This window comes from Varanus komodoensis, unplaced genomic scaffold (assembly GCF_004798865.1).
Source record: "Varanus komodoensis strain SLA01 unplaced genomic scaffold, ASM479886v1 scaffold22, whole genome shotgun sequence".
Lineage (NCBI taxonomy): Eukaryota > Metazoa > Chordata > Lepidosauria > Squamata > Varanidae > Varanus > Varanus komodoensis.
This window is the reverse complement of record NW_025335606.1, coordinates 13,322,935-13,341,922: the sequence shown is the minus strand read 5'-3', so window position 1 is coordinate 13,341,922 and position 18,988 is coordinate 13,322,935. Positions and strand designations below refer to the sequence as shown.

At 43.1% G+C, this 18,988-nt stretch overlaps 1 protein-coding gene across 3 annotated transcripts in view; it reads left to right on the top strand.

Annotated features, from left to right (window-relative positions):
• The window catches only part of PDZD2 (PDZ domain containing 2), a 167,312-nt gene that overhangs the window by 79,104 nt on the left and 69,220 nt on the right, over positions 1-18,988 (top strand). For all 3 annotated transcript variants that reach the window (XR_006414850.1, XM_044431370.1, XM_044431369.1), the window contains exons 3-5: positions 9,126-9,268; positions 11,085-11,217; positions 16,743-16,913. Coding sequence is in view for 2 of the 3 variants with exons in the window: in XM_044431370.1 (XP_044287305.1) it covers positions 9,126-9,268; positions 11,085-11,217; positions 16,743-16,913 (447 nt within the window). In the remaining variant the exon portion in view is untranslated. The remainder of the gene's footprint in view (positions 1-9,125; positions 9,269-11,084; positions 11,218-16,742; positions 16,914-18,988) is intronic.

The following is an 18,988-nucleotide window of genomic DNA, read 5'->3' as shown; positions in this document are numbered from 1 at the left end:
TGGTTGAATACTTCCATCTGTCATGTTGATTTCCACCCCCTCATCTGCACTTAAACAGCCTTCACCATCGCTTTATTTGCAGGTGCATGTCTTAAAGATGTGCAGGCATCCTTGATTATCCGGTGTTTGTCCTTCTTATGGCCCATGTATAGATGAGGTTCCAATGGTGCCTGCATGCTAAGCACCATTGACATTGTGGTAATGGAAACGAACATTTCTGCAGCATCAGCAGTACTTCCCTAGCAGTTTCCCAAGCATTGGTTTCTGCTGGCATAATGCATGGACACTACCGGCTTCTTTCCATTATCCACATTTTAAAGCAAGGTGCTTGAACTGGACAGTTTTATTTTGAAAACAAAGCAGCCGTTGCGTGTCGGTTCCGGTCCAGATCAGGGCCCATAAGAGCTAACCTCTGAAAGTGCCCCTTTGTGCTTTTTGCCCACAAAGGTGTTGTTTGTTGCAAACGGCACCTTCAGGGGCAAGTAGCAGCTGCAGAGGGGAAGAGGGGATATTCAGTAAGAAATCATTCTTGAGCCCCAGCCTGGATCAGGAGCACATCCTGGATTGTGGCCCTACAGCTGCTTTTTTTTTTTTCATAACATAAAACTAGCCAGTTCAAGCACACTGTTTTAAAGATATTAATAATACTACGTGTACTTTAGCCCTTGACTTTTAGACAGGGCAGTCTTCCCTAATTTGGTGCCCATCCTTTCTTTTGGACTTAAGCTGCCATCAGCCACAACCCACATGCCTATCATCAGGAATCCTGAGAATTAGAGTCCAAAACATCCAAAGGGCACCAGGTTGGGGAAGGATGGTGCATAGTGAAGATGCTCTCCATAGAATTAGCCACTCTGCAAAGTGCATGCACACGTGTACACGCTTCCAGCTTAATGGCACTTCCGTCTGGCTGATGCCACCCTCATCTGGAAATTGGTGAGATGGGGGGAATGTGTGGCATAATGGGGGTAAAGTTCCCCAGATTCGTTGCATTCAGCCCATGTTATGTTCCGCTCTACCTTAAAATGGGAATACTGGAGGATCTCTGGAATTAACCCATGAGATGAATGCTTGCCAATTTCGCAGTCCAGATAGCTATCAGTCTCTGCTGGTGGTGTATACAGGTGTCCTCCGTTCTAGCACTCGTCAGCTCTGCGCCACAGAGTTGGGAAGGTCTGATCTAGTACTGCACATTTCCCTTCAATTGGAGCTTTCTCGACTTGTCCAATTTTTACTGGAGTCCTGACTTCACACTGTTTTCCCCATTAGCTTCCTCAACAAAAAGCAAGCGGAGTTTATTTGTTTTCCATGCATAAAAAAGTTGGGAGGGAGCCTGCTGGGGACATGAAGCCTGGTGCGTCTCAATGATTAAAGCGCTGCAGAACGCAGAGGCAAGAAGAGGGCCTTGCCAATGATGAGCTGAAACCTCTGTTATTGCTGCTTGCAACAGAGCGAGCTCCGGGGAACGATCTTATATCAGCAGCCGAGCTGCTGACATAATTTCCTTGGCAAACTCTTTAAACATTCTATCGGGCCATTGCAAGCACCTGAACTAATGTAATCACCCTTTGTTTTTAAAGTTATTTGGAAACCCCACCAGCTAGAATGAGCTTTTCTCTAAAGAGAAAAAGTAAATTTACAGCAACTGTTCCCATCCACTGGCTCTTCCCCTCCTTTTCCTCCTTCAGCCTTGGATTGAGCCAGGGTTCAGCACAGCTTGGCCCTAAACTCTTTGAAACCCAAGTGCTCTTTCCTGGATTCTGTCAAGTGTGCTAAAGAGACTCTGAGCATCCTCTGAGTGCCTTTTCTTACACAGTAAGAACTTGTAGTCAGCTGCCACATATCTTGGCTTTGAGCCATTCTTTTTCTTTTAATGGATCATTTATTTATTTATGCAGGGCCCAAATATTTGTATCTTTCCTTTTCTGCTCAAGGACACAATCCCCCATTCCCCTGCCATTTTATCCTAATAATGACCATTTGACGGAAGTAAGGCTGTGAGATAATGACGCGCAGGTCATGTGATGGTTACAGGTTAGAAAAACTGCCCAAAAGTTTCCTGCCCGCCCCCAAACTGATGTTTAAACAAGTAAAACAAATTTCTTGATGGAGAGATCCGGAGATCTCAAAAGCTTGCATGGAAAACGTCTACTAACTCGCAAACCACTGGTGCATTCCTAAGGGGATTTTGCTGTATGATGTAGCACCTGTTGACTTTTAGCATTCCTGTTCACCTTCACAACCTTCTTCATTCTTATTTGATTTAGTGTTCCCAAGCGTTAGATTACTTCATTGGATTGGTATTATTTTCTGTTCAAACATCTGAGGGCCTTCTAGCACGCATTTTCCACAGGTAAACCTGGCTTTGCTGTTCGTCGTAGCTCACTAAGAAGCTAAAAGCCGTCATGGCTCTCTGTTGAGTGTACCTAAGAACATAAGAAGAAGAATTCTGGATCAGACCAAAGGCTCGTCTACATCAGTGCGCGGTTCCTGCAGTGGTCAACCAGCTGCATGCAGGGAGCACATGAACAGGACATGAGCACAGTGGCACTCTCCTGTTGCTGCTTTCCAAAAACACAAGGCAGGCTCTGATCCTGGAGGTAACATATACACTGTCTTACAGAAGGATTCAGCCGCCTTTTGCCTTTTTCACATTTTGTTTTTGCTGCAATCTGGAACAGAAATGGATTAAAGTGACATTGTTCCTGCTTGATGTACACAAGATACTCAAAACTGATGCTGATTATATCTATTTTAGACCCGGTTTATGGCACAACAAAATGAGGAGAAGAGGTCTGGATACTTGTGGCAATCAGGACTAGTAGCCACGGAGAGCCTTCTCCTCCATGTATTTATCCAATCCTCCTTTAAAGCCACCTAGATTGGTGGCCAACATTACATTTGCCCAGAGAGCTTTGGCTATGGGGCAGTACAGAAAATGTATTAATAACAGCAGCAACAAAAAATCCGTAATTTCTATGCACATTGTGAACAAGTTCTTCCTTTTACCTGTCTTGAATCTCCCCCACCAAGCTGTTTATGACATTATGGGAAAGGGGAAAAAATGTCCCACTATCCGCTCTATCCTAGCAGTGTATGATTCTGCACACCGCTATCATTTCCCCCCTTTGCCACCTTTTCCCTAAAAGGTCCCAGAAGTTATAACCTTTCCTTATAGGGGAGTTACTCTGGTTCCTTGATCATTTTAATTGCCCTTTTCTGCATTTTTCCAATTTTCCAATAGCCTATCATTTCTGTCTTTACAGTATATCACACAGCTACCTGCAATATCTGCATGTTACATCTTCACTTATCTTCATCTTACTTTTACAGAAGTATACTTCCGACATTTGAAGCATGCGCCTAAAACTAACTGTAAGGTGTCAAGTAGACATTCTGTTTTAATGTGAGTTTGCCCAGAGAATCCCCAAAGACAGCATCCCATCCCTGGTTGTTCCGGTAGTGTCTCCTTCATAGCAATTGTAATAATTTTACAGTAATCTAATTTAGTATTATTAAATGATTATTAAATTTATTAGAAGCACACGGATATACGCATTCCCTTTGTGCCTTTTGCTGCTCAGGATGCTCTCCATAAAAATTCTCTGAAAGGCTATATTATTACATCTAAAGAACGGATTTTAATAACTATTTTAGAAGGCACCAATTTAAAGGCTGAGCTCTCTGATTAAAGCAATTCGATGAATAATTACAGATGTGCCTGACTAACCTGAAATTTGGAAACTACTCAATTATGTTTCACTTCTTTTTCACATATCATTGCTTCTTATCATGTGAGGAAATTACCCACCATTGGGAACCAACTGGGAAACTATAAGCTTATTATGGGTTTGCACTTTCCGAGCTTGCTATAAAATATTAGGTATTTTATAACTGCACTTTCCCAGCTTGGTGATGAAATCAACAGCAGCGGCAACACGACTGTAGACAATGGTGTAAACAGAATATGTGGAATAACCTCTAATGTCACCTTTATGCTAAATGGAAATATCCTGTGATTCTTCTGTGCAGTGGTTTCCAGGTGGTCTCTTCTCCAGGTCACCTGTAAGACCAGACCGGTTAGACCGCAGAAGAACACCTTCTTGTGCCTGCAGGCCTGCCTTTTCTAGTTTTCTAGTTACATGGTTTTGAGTGTGTATACACACAACAAAGAGGAAACCCGAATACCTGATGGAGCACCTTCTTTGTTATGTGGATCCCTGCACATTAGAATTCAGTTAGGATGCTGTCCTGGGATGCTGTACAGATTGATAAGGGCTGCCAACAAGTGGGTGAAATTCAGACAGACTTTCACAACTGGGCCCCTGTATTCCATTTTGCTTGCCTGGTGCTGCTTTTGGCTTTGTGTTTTGTGACTTGGAGCCAGGTCATGAACTTCATTCTCTAAGATGGGCAGTGGGTGGACTGAGGAAATTTGCCAAAATCACACTGTTTGCACTGTAAATGCAAATTAGAAGCTGAAAACGATGCAGTTGTCTAGTGCAATTTGTGCAGATTGCCTTGCAGTTTTTTTAAATGTCCTTTCTTAGATAGAGAAGTCTGTTGAAGAAACTGGACTCAGCCCACCGCTGATCATCAGACTGGAAGCGGGCAGGACACTGAGCAAACTCACATGAACTGGCCTTCTATCATCAGTGTAACGTAGCTCCTGAGGGTGTCTGGAAGTCAGTGTGCAGCAACCTAAGAGAGAGCATTTTTAATATAAGCATTCAGACTGTGGGATTTCTGCCTCTTCATGTAGAGTTGCTGCAGTGTCTTACAAGTTTTCAGCTCCAACTAAAGACCTCTTTATTCACCCAGGCATTTGACTGACTTTTTGGGACTGCAATGTATAAACTGTCATATAATCTTCTCCCCCGTTTGTGCACTTGGTCCATGCTGTAAAGTTTTATCGAGTTTTATTGGTTCTACCATGCTTTGGAGTTATTTTATAACAAAAAGCGGGCAATCAATTTCATCAAAGTAAGGAAACACAAAGAGACCAGCCATAGCTCAGTGGTAAATTGCATGCTTCATGTACAAAGGCCCCAGGCTCAATTCCCAGAATTTCTGTTAAAGGATCTCAGATGGCAGGTCCTAAGAAGAACCCTCTGCCTGAGACCCTCAGTGACTGTGGCCAGCCAGAGTAGACTAGGTGGACTAGAGGAACACAGACTTCCCTGTAAGGCAGCTTCATATGTTCATGTGAAGCAGACACCTTGGGTGGCAGATCTCACAGGGAGCACCTTCCCATTCCCCATTTGTATTTCTCTGTGGCGTTAAAAAAATCATCATCTCCAGAACTGTGCATTTTGATGCACATGCAAAAATACCTAAAGCCAGCATTTATTCACAGTTAAAAACACGCTAAAAGAATAGTCATTCATATAAAAGTGGCCAACACACATAATGTAGACTATGATGGCCAGTGATTTCAACCTCCCTCTGGTGTTTTAACTGCAGCAACAACCATCATAATAAAAAATCAGTTTTTTCTGTCATACAGTAGAAGGTTCCACAGGTTTGAACTTGGAAGAGCTGAGTGGAACTGTCATGGACAGAACATTTTGGAGGACTTTCACTCATAGGGTCACATAAGTCGAAAACAACTTGACAGCAAATAACAACAGCAGAAGACTGGTTCATAATAATAATATTATCTGTTTCTAGTGCACTTTTAAAACAAGATGCTAAACAATAAATGAAACAAAAGGCATTCCTGGACTTGCAACACTTACTTGGCTATCAAGATAAACCATGGTTTATTGTGATGGGAGTGAATGTAGTGTTTCCTGAGGCTCAGACAATCACCCGTTTTCTCTCTTCTTTGGCCATGGCTATGGGAAGGAGACTGGAAGCTTTCAATTCTTGTTTTCCCTTAGCCTCACTTTAATGTTATCTATGAACCCTAAACTTTAGATGTTAGTCTTCATTATGGTAATCTTAACTATGTTTTGTTTAAAAAAAGCCAGGGTCATAAACCGTGCTTTGAGTTATGGCTGAACTGTGGTTTATCAATGCAGGTAACCCTGTAGAGCATTGTAACTGGAATTGAAAGCTTCCAAACAGTTTCTCATCACCACATTAAAAGAAGAGCGGGAAGGAAGGGGAGTATTTGAGCTTGGAGAACAACCCTTTTCCTTTCACAGTAAACCATGGTGTATCATAGCATTTAAATGTAACCAATCACATTTTTTCAAAGGTTCTAAAAACAGTCTTAATTTTATGGTAGTTTGACTTTTTTCCCCTGTTGATGGAATTTTACCTTATCAGAAACCCAAAGGTTCTTCCATGTAGATTTTTTTAAAATCTCAAACCTACTGAACTGATAACAATAGTGTGTGTGTAGAATATAAAGTGTTTCTACTTGGGAAGGATGGTGGTTGAAAAACAAATACTCCCTTTCGTCTTATTAGAGTCAGAATGTGGGTTCTTAGGAAATCAAGGCGTTTAAAAACATGTCGTGAGCCATCCGCAATTTAAGCCTTCCTGCTTTGCCTGGGCTAGACTTTTCCTCTCAATGACTGGATGCCATGCGTGCAATTCAATCTGTAGAAGAGATCTGAGGATAGATGTATATTTGAGATGGTCAGTGGTTTTCTGACGTAGGCAGATAAGTCTGGGACCAGCATGAAATTAACAACTGTTATTCTCACTTGGACTCTGTTATATAACATGGATAACCCATTTCCACACATAATGAGACAGAAAATGATATTCCTACCACTTTGAACACAGTTTAATTATTTTTGTAGCATATGGATATGGAGATTTATGCTCCTTTCAAATGCAAATTTCAGTGAGATCTTTTATGTGATCCAGAGAGAGAAAGAGAGAGGGGAAGAGAGTCTTTAGGGAAAAGAAACACGCACATGCACGCACCATAGGGCATGTGCTAGCCAAAATTAAGCAGGTTTTTATGAACAGAGGAAGCTGTCTAAAACTGCGTGGGATCAGTTGATCCTGTGTTGTCCACTTTCAGTAGCAGTAACTCTCCATGAGCTTTCCTAAGCAGAGTTGCTGGAGATTCAACCTGCATCTTTGTGCATGCAAACCACATGCTCTATCGTGGGAGAGAATTAGCCATTCATCTGTTTGGTTCTATTGGTTCAGCCACTATGAGCCAGTCCAGAAGAGCCTTTATCCTGTTCATGCATCTCCTTTGCTACAAGGCACAATTAATTTCAGGAATCTCTAATTAAGCATAATTTCCTGCTTGACTGAGCTGAGAATTTATGGTTACCAGCTTTGGAACAAGCCAGCATCTTAAGCTAACTTCAGAGTGTGGTTTATTATTCTGGTATACCCCAAAGTTGGTAACCATCATTGCCCAGTTTAGTTGAAATTAGAAGCAGTGATGAATTGGAGACTTTCTGTTTTGTTTGTTCATGCAAAAAGACACAAACACTTCTATATAGACCATCTGAACATGGGGTCATTCTTTCTCCTGTGATCATGTAGAGTGAAGGAAAATCCATGTCATTGTTAAAGTCTGAAATTCTCTGCCCCAACTCTGTCCCACCAGTGGAGAGGAGTAGGATGGAAAACAGAAGAGCGTTATGACTTCACATCATGTATAGCCTTTTACCATATGTTGCAGAAAGAAAAATGAGAAGGGAAAGAAGACATGGGCATGCTATTTCATTGCTAGTCACCTGCCCACCATGACCAATAGTTTTGCCATTAAGCAAATGCTTAAATTTCTTTCAATGGGATTAAAAACAGGTCAGCAAATTACTGAATTGTGCTCAGAAGTCCAGAGCTTTTCTTTATATGTTTTACTTCAGGGCTGTTTGGGTTTGTGGGATTCATTTGGGGTTTTTATTAGATACTTTCCTACAGGGCACCTCTTCTTTCTTTGTGGTTCACCATTGCCCGGCCTGTGGGGAAACCAAAGGAGAAGGTAGTCCTGCCAAGGGAGTCCAGCTAGATAACCATCAGTCTCCTTGCATCAGGCATTGGTGACGGCTGGAGAAGACCTTTTTTGCCTGAGATAAAGGAGAGGCACAGCCAGGCTGAGAGACCACAGCTGGGCCACATCTGATGTAAGGCAGTGTCTCATAATCCTGTAATAAGCTGTGGCTCTGCTTGAGCCTGAATACAGTGGCAGGACAGAGTAAATGAGGCCAGACTGGCAAAGTACTACAGTGTAAGAAGCACTGCTGTTTCAGCACTTGGCCCCATGTCTTGGGAACCCTTTTGAAAAAAGGAAAGTGCCTTCCAGCACTGGGTTAGCTTCTTTTTCTTCTTCTTCTTCAAACTGCTATATTCAATTACTGCAAATGCTCCCGTACTTCACTTCAAATAAGCTTGCGTAAGTGCTTGAGGCCTGCTGTCCGCTAAGTGCTGCCTTCTGCTAACACGGAGGACATGCCAAAAGGCAAGCGTCATGCTTTTACCGCAAGCATTTTACCTTTGCAGAAAAGCTTCCGCCAAGTGCAGGAAAAACAGTTACTCTTGCACCATGACTTTCTTTCCAGATAACTTTCCTATGTGGCTCACTTCAAACAAATTCCTATCCCTTTTTATATATGTTTGCACAGTAGAAGTGGAATCAAGGTGCACACATTTCTCCTTTTCTTATATGTCCATAAGTCAGTGTTCCTGGGGCTGTTAAAAAGAGACAATGACTGACATGCTAAGCCAAGAAATGGAATATTTCTGAGTGGGAGCCCGTTAGGACTACAGCCCTAATTGAGACCAATACTTTTTGAATTAAGATGACAGAGGAGTTATGTTATAGAGGCAAAAAAGGTGAGTAATGGGTTGCAAAGCCACAGTTCAAATTAAACCTCAGCCGCCAGTTCACCAGGTTGTTAGAGGCCAGGCTTCCAGTAGTAACCTCAGCGCTAGCCCTGGGGCAGCACACAATAGACACCTGCTGGGGCCTGATTGAAGCCCCCCATGCTGGGCGGCTTGGATCCACCCTTTTACTGCTCCCACAGTGCCCTGACATACCAGATGTCTGGGGGGCCTGTGGGACAGCCCCTCACCCCCAGCACTGCTTGCCTGGCCCCCTTCTGGGGATGCTGTCCAGTGAGCCCATCAGGACCCCCCCCCCCCCCACAGGTACCATCCAAAGGTGTATTTTCCTGAATAAAAATGCAAGGAAATTCCTCTCCCAGCGCGAAGGCTGTCGGATCTGGAAGATGACCATGATGAAGGGGACAGACGGGCTGGGGATCCAGATCACTGGAGGCCGTGGATCGAAACGTTCGCCCCATGCCATCATTATTGCCAGCGTGGAAGAAGGAGGCTCTGCCCACAGGTACTGACTGTTGTACTGTTGCGTTGTGCAAGCCTGACCATTCAATCTGCCTTCAGCAATGCGCTGGTGCGTCAGCGATGCAAACACAGGAGAGCCCTAGGCAGGTTCTAAACCATTTGCTGCTTCGATTTAAGCTCCACTGTTCAGCTAAGACGCATTCCCACAGTACCTATGAAAGTACCAATTTTTATGATTAGAAGTTAACCCAGCGCAAAGGAGAACCAGTCAAAGGAGCCTGTCCCACTTTTAGGCAGATTGAAGCAACTCTGTGCAACTGATTCTGGGTATTATGAAAGGGCAGCAAATTGTTAATTTTTTAATGTGTCATTACTGTTGTATTTTATTGCCAGTAGGGGTGTGGGTGAGATTTTCTGCCTCGTGCCTCAGTGACCTGCCTGCCCTCGAGGACTACACAGTTTGACTGGTGGGAGGCCTTCTACTTCTTGCTCTTCTGTAGGCAGCCAGCGTCTTGGGACACCTGTTAACAATAGTTGTTTTCTGCTCCTGCTCCCTGCTAAAAAACATTTATCACACCTGGCCCTCCATGCAAAGTTCTTTGATGAGTCCCAACTAGCCCCCAGCCAGGGGGCTCATCAGTTTCCTGCTCTATCTGGGCACCCGTTCAGTTTAAATAGGGTAGGTGGAGAATTCTATAGAAAACACACACAGCTTTTCCAAACTGGCCCGGCCAAATCCAGCCTTCTTCCACCCACTGCCCTCCAGATGTGTCAGACTGAAATTCCCAGCATGCCTCAGCCGGGAAAGCTGTGGAAGACCAGCCTAACCTCAAGGCATTGGATGGGAGTGACTGCCTGAGTGGAGTTTTGTGGTCAACTTGGCATACACTGGTGCAGGAGTGGGGCCTCCTGTACTAAACTTAAGGGTCAATTTATCCCTGGAAGAAGAAAAACGGTTGGAAATCCTTATTTCAAAGAGTTTGTCTTCCATGGTGAGACCTCTTTTTTCAGGCATTTTATTCTGGCTGCCCTACTCATGTGGCCAATTTCCTCCCCACCATAAGAAATTAGGTCAAGTCATCAGTACGTAAGCCTTGGCATGGCCTGGCCATCACCTGGAAAAGAGGCAAAAGGAAGTTGGCCTGTTAGGAGTAGGAGTGCCCCATTCTTTTCTGTCAAGATGGCTAAGATGCCAGGCACTGCAAGCAGAATGAGGCCATGCAGAGTTAACTACTCCACAGCAAGAGAGTGAGTTAACTACTCTATGGGAAATTTAATATTAAAGCTGACCTACTTACCAGTGATATCGTTAGTGTTTATAAAGTGCTCTGAGACGCTTCAGTGAAGGTGTTAAGCAAATGCGGAGTGACTTGATTATTCATTATTAACAAAATGCAGACAGTATCTTCTGCATTCAACTCAAAATTTCCCTCCCAAAAGTGGGTGGTTGGGGACAGGATTTCCAAACAAAGCACTTCTATTTATTCATTTATAGTCCTAGGCTTATGGGTGGGTGGAACCCAATTGTTAGAAAAGATTTCAGCCAAAGCAATACTGTGTCATTGTTTCTGAACACTGACATTGAAATACAGCCTTTTCAGACAGCATGCAAGCTCTCTCCTAAGTTTCCAGACGCTTGAGGGAACCATTGTGGTGTATTGGAGGTCTGAAGACCCAAGTTCTAGTTCCACGTTGCCGTGAAGTCCACTTGAGTGATCTTGGGCCAGTGAGTGAGTCACTGCATTGTGTTGTTGAGAGGATTCCTTGGAGGGAAGGCACAAATGTCACAAACAAGCAAAAAGCTAGCCACATTTCTCAGTAGCTACAAAACTGCCTTTTGTTTTTTCCTGTTCTTTTAGGGATGGCAGACTGAAAGTAGGAGATGAGCTTCTGATGATCAACAGCCACTCCTTGGTTGGTCTCTCCCATCAAGATGCAGTTGCTCTTCTTCGGTCGGCTGAAGGCCTTGTGTACTTGGTTGTTTCCAGCAGGGTAGGTGGTATTCCATACCCAGATTCATACACTGGAGTGCGCCCAACATTTAACAGCTGCAAAATGTGATCATGACCACTAGTGCAGAGGGTGATTACTAAGAACTGGAAAAAATCAGAACAAAAGAGAATTGCCTCTTTAACCAGCAAATAACTAACATTGGGAATTCACTACTACAACACTGGACAATGGTTGTTCATTTAGTTGGCTTTACACAGTTGATGGAGAGGGGATGTCACAGTGGCTATTAGTGAAGGAAGCTAAGCTGGGATGAGGAAAGGCATGCACCCCAATGGGTGGTGGACATGGCTTTGGGGCAGATTTGCTGCAGTCTCAGGCCTTTGTTTTAAGGGCAGAAAATGTGTGTTGAAACTATTTCTGCTGCATGCAGAGATTGCATGTCTAATGGAAGTCAGAGAACTGCATCCCTAAGTTCCAGATGTTGGAGATCTGGAACACAATCTGGGGGGCGGTTCTATTAAATACTAGTGACCTATTGAAAAAGTAGATGAAGGGCTCAGGACCAAAGAAGGCCAAGTTTGCAGCATCACATAGCTTGCTTCCTCTCTGTGTCATCCCCTCCCTCCTAGTCCAGTATGACTGACAGCACTTCTGCAGGTTTCCCATTTGACTACCTGAGATCCTTCTTGGGGGATGCCAGCTACTGGGCCTCACTGCTTATACATGCAATGCGCATGGCCCACCATGCTCTTGCCTCACCTATAAGCTTCCCAGAGCATCTGGGCAGCTGCTGATGGATTAAATGGGTCCTAGTGTGGCCCTGGAAGACGATGTTTATAATGGCATATGTCAGGATGAACCAGTGGCCTCCAGACATTAGTCTCTCAACTCCTATCAGTGTAGCCAATAGTCCAACTGGGAGTTGCAGTCCAATGATATCTGGGCAACTAGAGGTTCCCCATCCCAGGAGGAGATGGTAACAGTACTGTAAATATACTTGAGCCATTTTAAAGAGTCTGTGCTTAATGTAGGCAACCCAGCCCCCATGAGCCAACAAGCCCATCCTCTGAGTTTTTCTACATGTTGTGTTTATTACACACTGATAATTTCTTTCTCATTAATTTCTAATTCAATTTAATTAAAACATTTCTATGCCGTCCTTTGCAACAAGCCTCAGGATGGCTTACAGAAGGTAAAATAACAATATAATTATATAAATATCATTAAAACATTCAACAATAGAACAAAATAACAATATATCTTTTTATAACAAAAGAAAAAGAGAAAAATGAAAATGTGACTGTACAAAATTAATAATATTATTAAAATTAATGATATTAATTATTAAAATTGTGGTTAAATAAAAAGGTCTTACTGTTGTTTACAGCCTCTTTAAACAAAGTCAGGACCCTCTAGTTTAGCTTCAGAGCACTTTGCTGTTGCATTTCGACTTTTTTTTTTTTTTTTTTTTTTTGAGGGGGGAACGTGTTTTTAGAAAGGGGAAAATGCAGTATTATTTTAGAATGGAGAAACTAGTGTTGTTTCTCCTTGGCTGTTTGAGCTGTTCTGTTATTGTACAGTTCCACTTAGAGGTTACATAATGGAAAAGCAGGGAAGGAAAATCGCTGCACAGAGCTTAGATTTCAGTGCTGTCACAAAACAAAGCGGATACATTTGTATTTTACTGTATATATTTTAAAATGTTATTTTAATTTTTTGTTGTAAGCCGCCCCGAGGCTTCGGCGAATGGGGTGGCATAAAAATGTTTTAATAAATAAATAAAAATAAATAAATTCAAGTACGCTGTGAAGGAGATAATCTTTCACTATATACTGGGACAAGTCACAAGATGGGTGTGCTAACTATACATTTTACAGCATTTCAGTTGGAGTTATTAAGTATCAACCGGGTTTGGCAGGGACTCTGCTGTTTTCTCCCTCTACCACGCCAGTAAATCCATTTGGAATGCATGTCAAAGTGTGTGTGTGTGTTCAGATTAAAGCAGGTGGGCAGTATTCCGGGAGAAGGATACTGGCTCTCATCTTGCTGAAATGCTTTCTCTGGTCAAGCACACCTGTGTCTGAGCAACCAGTGTGAATTCTCATAGGAGAAAGAACTGCCACGATCCATTTCAGGAGAACTGAAGGCCGAACTACGCTGGCTTTCACAAGAGATAACAAGGGGCTGATAAGCCCATGCATGTTCAGTTCCTGAGTTCTCATCAGATGATTATTCAGCAGTCAGAATTCGTTAAAAGGGCTCCATTGAAAAGCAAGCAAACTTTGTGGCCGAGGGAAACATCTGCCTATGGTGTTTGATGGGAATGGCCTGTTCACGCTTGCAAGTCATCTTTTGATGCTGCGCACATCTAGAGATGAATGTGAGGGTAGCTGTGCAGACACATTCACAGGGACACGTGACTTGTATGTATGACCGATCTGGATGTAAGGCAGCCGCAACCAGGAGGATTTCTGTATTTATCCACATACCTCTGCGTCCTTCAGAGGTGTTACACTGCAATGACCAGCATTCCCAGCAGCCAGTGGCCATGCTGGCCGAGAATTCTGGGCATTTCAGCCTTACACACCTGGATGGCACAAAGTTGGGGATGACGGAGGTCTTACTGAAATGAGGAATAACTGCTTCTATAATGGGGACAAACCTTTGCTCAGAGGTCAAGAGCATACTCTGTTTCATTTTCTTTTAAAGATTTGTTTCCAAAGGCATCTACATGCACATTTGTTACAGAAGAGAACAAAGGCTTGGGTAATAAAGCCATCCCCCAAGCATATGGGCCGGTTTACATGTTGTAATTGTCAGGAAGCTAAAGATAAAATTGGAGAAATTAATTTGGCCACTGATGATGGTCTATCCTGAGGACTGGTGTGACCTAGCTTGGCTGCTCATGAGCTTCGCCCATGGAAGAAGGTTCCCAGTAGAGCCACTCTGGAAGGAGCGACTTTGCTTGCCCCACATCCTCACATGCCCCACGCCACCTCCCATGGGGTCAGGCGCTGGGCAGATTAAGCCAAGCCACTCTGGTGCCTCCTGATGGGGGACAGCGCATGAAGGAAAGGACTCAGCCAATGGGTGCAGGGAATCCTGCAAGTGTCAGACAAGTTTGATACTCATCCTCACTATTGAAGGGGCTGTTATCTCCTGTCTCTGTAAAAGGAGTCATCTTCACTAGCTTGTCCCTAGGATGGGACTCCCCCCCCCCCCGTGTGTCTGTGTGTAGCGGGGAGGGGGGTTATCTCTTGTCACAGACTGAAACTAACAAAGAGATTGCTTTCTCCAGGCTGAGAGGGTGGCAGAGTTTGGGGAATGAGAGGGGCCTTCAGAGGGAGGCCAAGCCCATGTGCTGCAGTTTCTTCACCCCTGTTGCATGTAGGTAAGCATCACAGTGCTCTATGCAAAACAGAAGGTATCCTCAAGGTTGCTCAGGTAGCCCTTGACCTTGTTTACCTGTCTGGGAGGAGAGGACCCTTCAGGATTGAGCCATGTTTTCTCCTATCACAGCTTTTGAAGGGTCACTTCAAAGATACCCGCATGAGTGAGTTGACAGAGTTATCCTCAAGGCTGATGACCTTTGCAACCCCTTTTAATCGAATCAAGGAGAAAGCAAGTCTATCCGATGGCTTGTGATTCTGTGGTGACTTTGGAGGCTCAGATTGTTCCTCGCAGCTTCTCAGGCTGTGCTTTCCAGAATCAAAATGGATTCTTGACCAAAGAGGTCAGGGTGCAGCTGTCAGAGAATGCTGTATGAGCCAAGCTTATGGATACTTTTTTGCCTCTTGTCTGTTTTTATTGGAGCATGTAAGAAGGGACAGAGTAGTATGTGACTATACCATGAGCATGATGCCTGTGTCATTATCTCCTTCAGCCCTTTTAAAGATTAGCATCAATCTCCAGCCTAGAGTACTCAGATGCACCTTCTCAGTTTACTTACTCTAAGCATCAGTAACGTAAATTCTAGACTTAAGAAATAATAGACAAAGGCCACAGTTCTTTCCTGGGATCATGTGGCATTGAACAGAGTGAGAACAAAACAGCAGTGGAACCAGCTGCCTAGAGAGGTCATGGGCCAGTAAAGACATTCAAAAAGAAACTGGACAGCCATCTGAGTGGGAAGGTATGACTTGGTGTCCTGCAACAGCAGGGGGCTGGACTTGATGGCCTTCATGGCCCCTTCCAGCTCTACTATTCTATGATTCTATGCCTAGGATAATAGTGCAGGATTGGTAGCATCAAGCATGGACTGAGGTTTATGGGCATGGAAGCAAGTTGTCCTATTCCCTTACCTCATGGGTACAATCGTATCTTGCCCATGGGGTGATCCACAGTTTGCCTGTCTTAATAGAATGTTAACATTCTTTTTTCTGACAGTTTAACATTATTTTTAAATCACACAGTGCACAGTCAAGCTTGTAAAAAGTAAGCTTAGTTTTGTTATTATTTTAAAGCATGTGAAGAAAAGAATTAATTAATCAGTATGTTTTTATAATCTGAAATGTGGAAGTTTGTCAGCATGGTTTGTCAATAGTTTTTATGCCCATTCAATGTTACTGTTCTCATGTTTAGATTTTCAATTGTTTTTATTGTGTATATCATCCTGAAATCTTTTGTAACAGTCTGTAACATGTTAAAATTAAAAAACAACTTCATGCAAGCCAAGAAAGACCATGAGGAACAAGCAACCAGGGAATTAAACACTAATAATTAAAAATAATACTGGTTAAGTAGCTCAGAAGCCAGAAAGCAACTGGGCAGGTCAGGTGCTCATTAGATGACAGATATGTGCAAAACAATTGTTTGGCAGATAAGCATGTTTAAAGGGTGTTGTCATTATGGCTGTGTACTGATGGTATGCATAGTATGCTGTAATTTTGTGGACTAGGTAGGCAGATTCCTGTCACACGGTCTCCACGCTATCGGGTGATGCATTGTGGGGACCTCTAAGATAGAACACACACAATCCTCTGAGGCTCAGTTGGTGGGAATGGAAAAGAGAACCTTCTCAGTGGCTGTTTCCAAGCTTGGTAACTCCCTGCTGAGGCAGGCAAAGTGGGGTCCTTTTCAGATGGCTCATTGCTGGAACAAAACATTTTTATCCAAGCAGGCCTTTGAAGTGAAAAGCTGGTCTGTTAGGCTGGGATTTTATCCTTTATTGTTGTGTTTTTGACTTTTGTTCTTCATATATTTGTTCTGTGATTAAATAAGTTTGCTTTAAATAAGTTCTTATTAAATAATACTTTAAATAAATTCTTATTTTAAATACTGTGTTTTATTGCTGCTAGCACTACCTGCCATGAGTGCCATTACACTGCAGAAAGGTGGAGTATAAATTAATTAATGAAATAAGTAAAAGACATGTGCTCTGTATGCTGCTGCCTCTCACTTTATGAACTAGTGCTGACTCTCTCAGGGCAGCTGCCCACCATCTCCGAGATGGTATTAATACAGGCTTACCTAATACACTTTTTGCATAGGTTGAATTCATATATGGAAATGAATAACACCAAGCCATTGTCTTCTTCTGTTTCTTCTTTTTCGCTTCCTTGTAGGAAGGGGCAGACGAGGACTTTCTCAGTTATCCATCTACAAGTTTGCCAGACCTAATTAGCACTTGCTCTGCTCAAGATACGGCTCCCTGGACTGACAATAAAGAGAATGAAAAGCCAGAGGAAGAGGAGGAAGCCAAAGGAAAGCTCGCAGTGCCAGAAGTCTTGGAACCTGTAAGTGTGACCTGAGAGTATTGATGAACAAATCAATCTATTTCTCATCCATTCTATATGTGTCCAATCCTGAATCTCTTCCATCCCAATTCTGGATAACCCTCTCATTTTTAAAAATCGTGCAAAAATTGTATTTATTTTCATCTGCATGTTGCCTAATACACCCATATTCATGCAATTTCCTATAGTATGCCAAATTTTATACACTTGTTTTTGAGCCAAGAATTCCACTGCAAAATTTGAAAAAACATGCGTTCTGTAGGGCAACTGTGTTCCAAGAAGTATAAATTAGATTGGTTATTTAAAGACATGAATCTTACTAAATTCTCTGCCACCTCTACCCTGGAGATACCATTTTTGAACACAGATGGATGAGTCAGTGAGTTGGTTCTTTCCTTTAGCAGCTATGACTACCCTGGAATATGTCCTGCTGCCGCAACTTGTCCTCCCCGGTAAGGCAAATTTTTCACCACAACAGCTTACTGTTCAAGCATGTTGGAGAAGCCATGGTGTGTTGTACCTACATCCCCCTTCTCATTCCTTCTCTTGTGTGCCGTGGCGGAAAACTAGGATCTCACCACAACATGGAAGTTGGAGAGTGTGCATGATAATTACACCTCAGAAATTCAGGATTGATATCATTACATGTAGGAACATCTCAGTAGTTATAGGAGGCCTATAAATACATGTAAATAAATTAATAAATGTAATGCAATAAATGACATTCAAGATATGTCATATATGAAAGAATTCGACTGTTTGACCAAAATCATTACATCTAACCCTGCCTTTGCATAACTTTCATGGTTACAAAGAATAGGCTGAAGATGTGGTGGCAGCAAAGGGTGTCTTCTCTACTCTTGTCTTTGTCTTGCCTCTTCCTTTGTGCAGAGGGGTTAGTCGTTGCATCTGGTGGTGATGATTTATTTATGTCTTTTATGATGTGACACTATAGAATAGTGTCATAAATGCAGACAACTTGTCCTCTGTGAGGAGCATTCAACCTGCAACTGGATAGACAGGAGAAAAACAGAAGGGTTGAAGGGGAAAGGGAGATAGACACAAGGGGGAAAGGGAGGGATATAGGCAGATGTCATTTTGTGAACAGAGGCTTAGGCTCAGTGCGAGAAAAGGGGCTAAGCTTGATGGATCTGAAGAACATAAGAAGAGCCTTGCTGGATCAGGCCAGATGCTTGTTTAGTCTATCGCTCTGTTTCCCTTAGTGACCAGCCTGATGCCCCCTTGAAAGTCCACATGAGCAATGCCTAGCAGTGGTGACCAGTGTGCTGGTAACTTCTCAATTGGATTATTGTAATGCGTTCTGCGTGGGGCAGCCCTTGAAGATGGTCCAGATACTTCAGTTGGTCTAGAATAGAGCTGCCAGGATATTAACGGAGACTGGGCGGTATTTGCATATAACGCCGGTCCTTTACTGCTTACACTGGCTGCCAATTGAAGTCTGGGCCCAATTTAAAGTGCTGGTGATGACCTATAAAGCCCTGGGTCCTAGATACCTGAAGGAGCGCCTCCTTCCCTGTATGCCCTCCTGTCCCTTGAGATCTGAGACGGAGCCCCCCTTGAAAGAGATTAGGAGGGTGGTTACCCAGAGGAGGGCCTTCTCTGCGGTGGCACCCCAATTCTGGAATATGCTGCCCAAAGAGGCTCGCCTGATGCCAGTGTTCCTTTCTTTTCAGCACCAAGTGAAAACCCTTTTATTCTCCCATTATTTTAATGTCTAATTGGTTTTAATGTGTTTTATACTGCATGCTGTGAATTTTAATTTCTATTTTACTTGTTTGTTGTAAACTGTCCCCAGAAACTAGTATAGGGATGGTGTATAAAAGCTTTAAATAAACATAGTGAGTGTTCTTGTCAGAGGTGCCAAAGATCAGTTCCAGGTGAGGAATCAGGGATCAAGACATCTTTGGGCAACTGATGCTGTCAGTGCTGGAAGAACAAAGCTCATGGACAAATAGACTTTCAGGATCAGTTTAAAGAGTATCTAATTGTTACTGTGTGGCTATATGTTTGTTTTTTCCTTTTTCTGCATTTGTGTTTGTGGTTTTGGTCTTGTT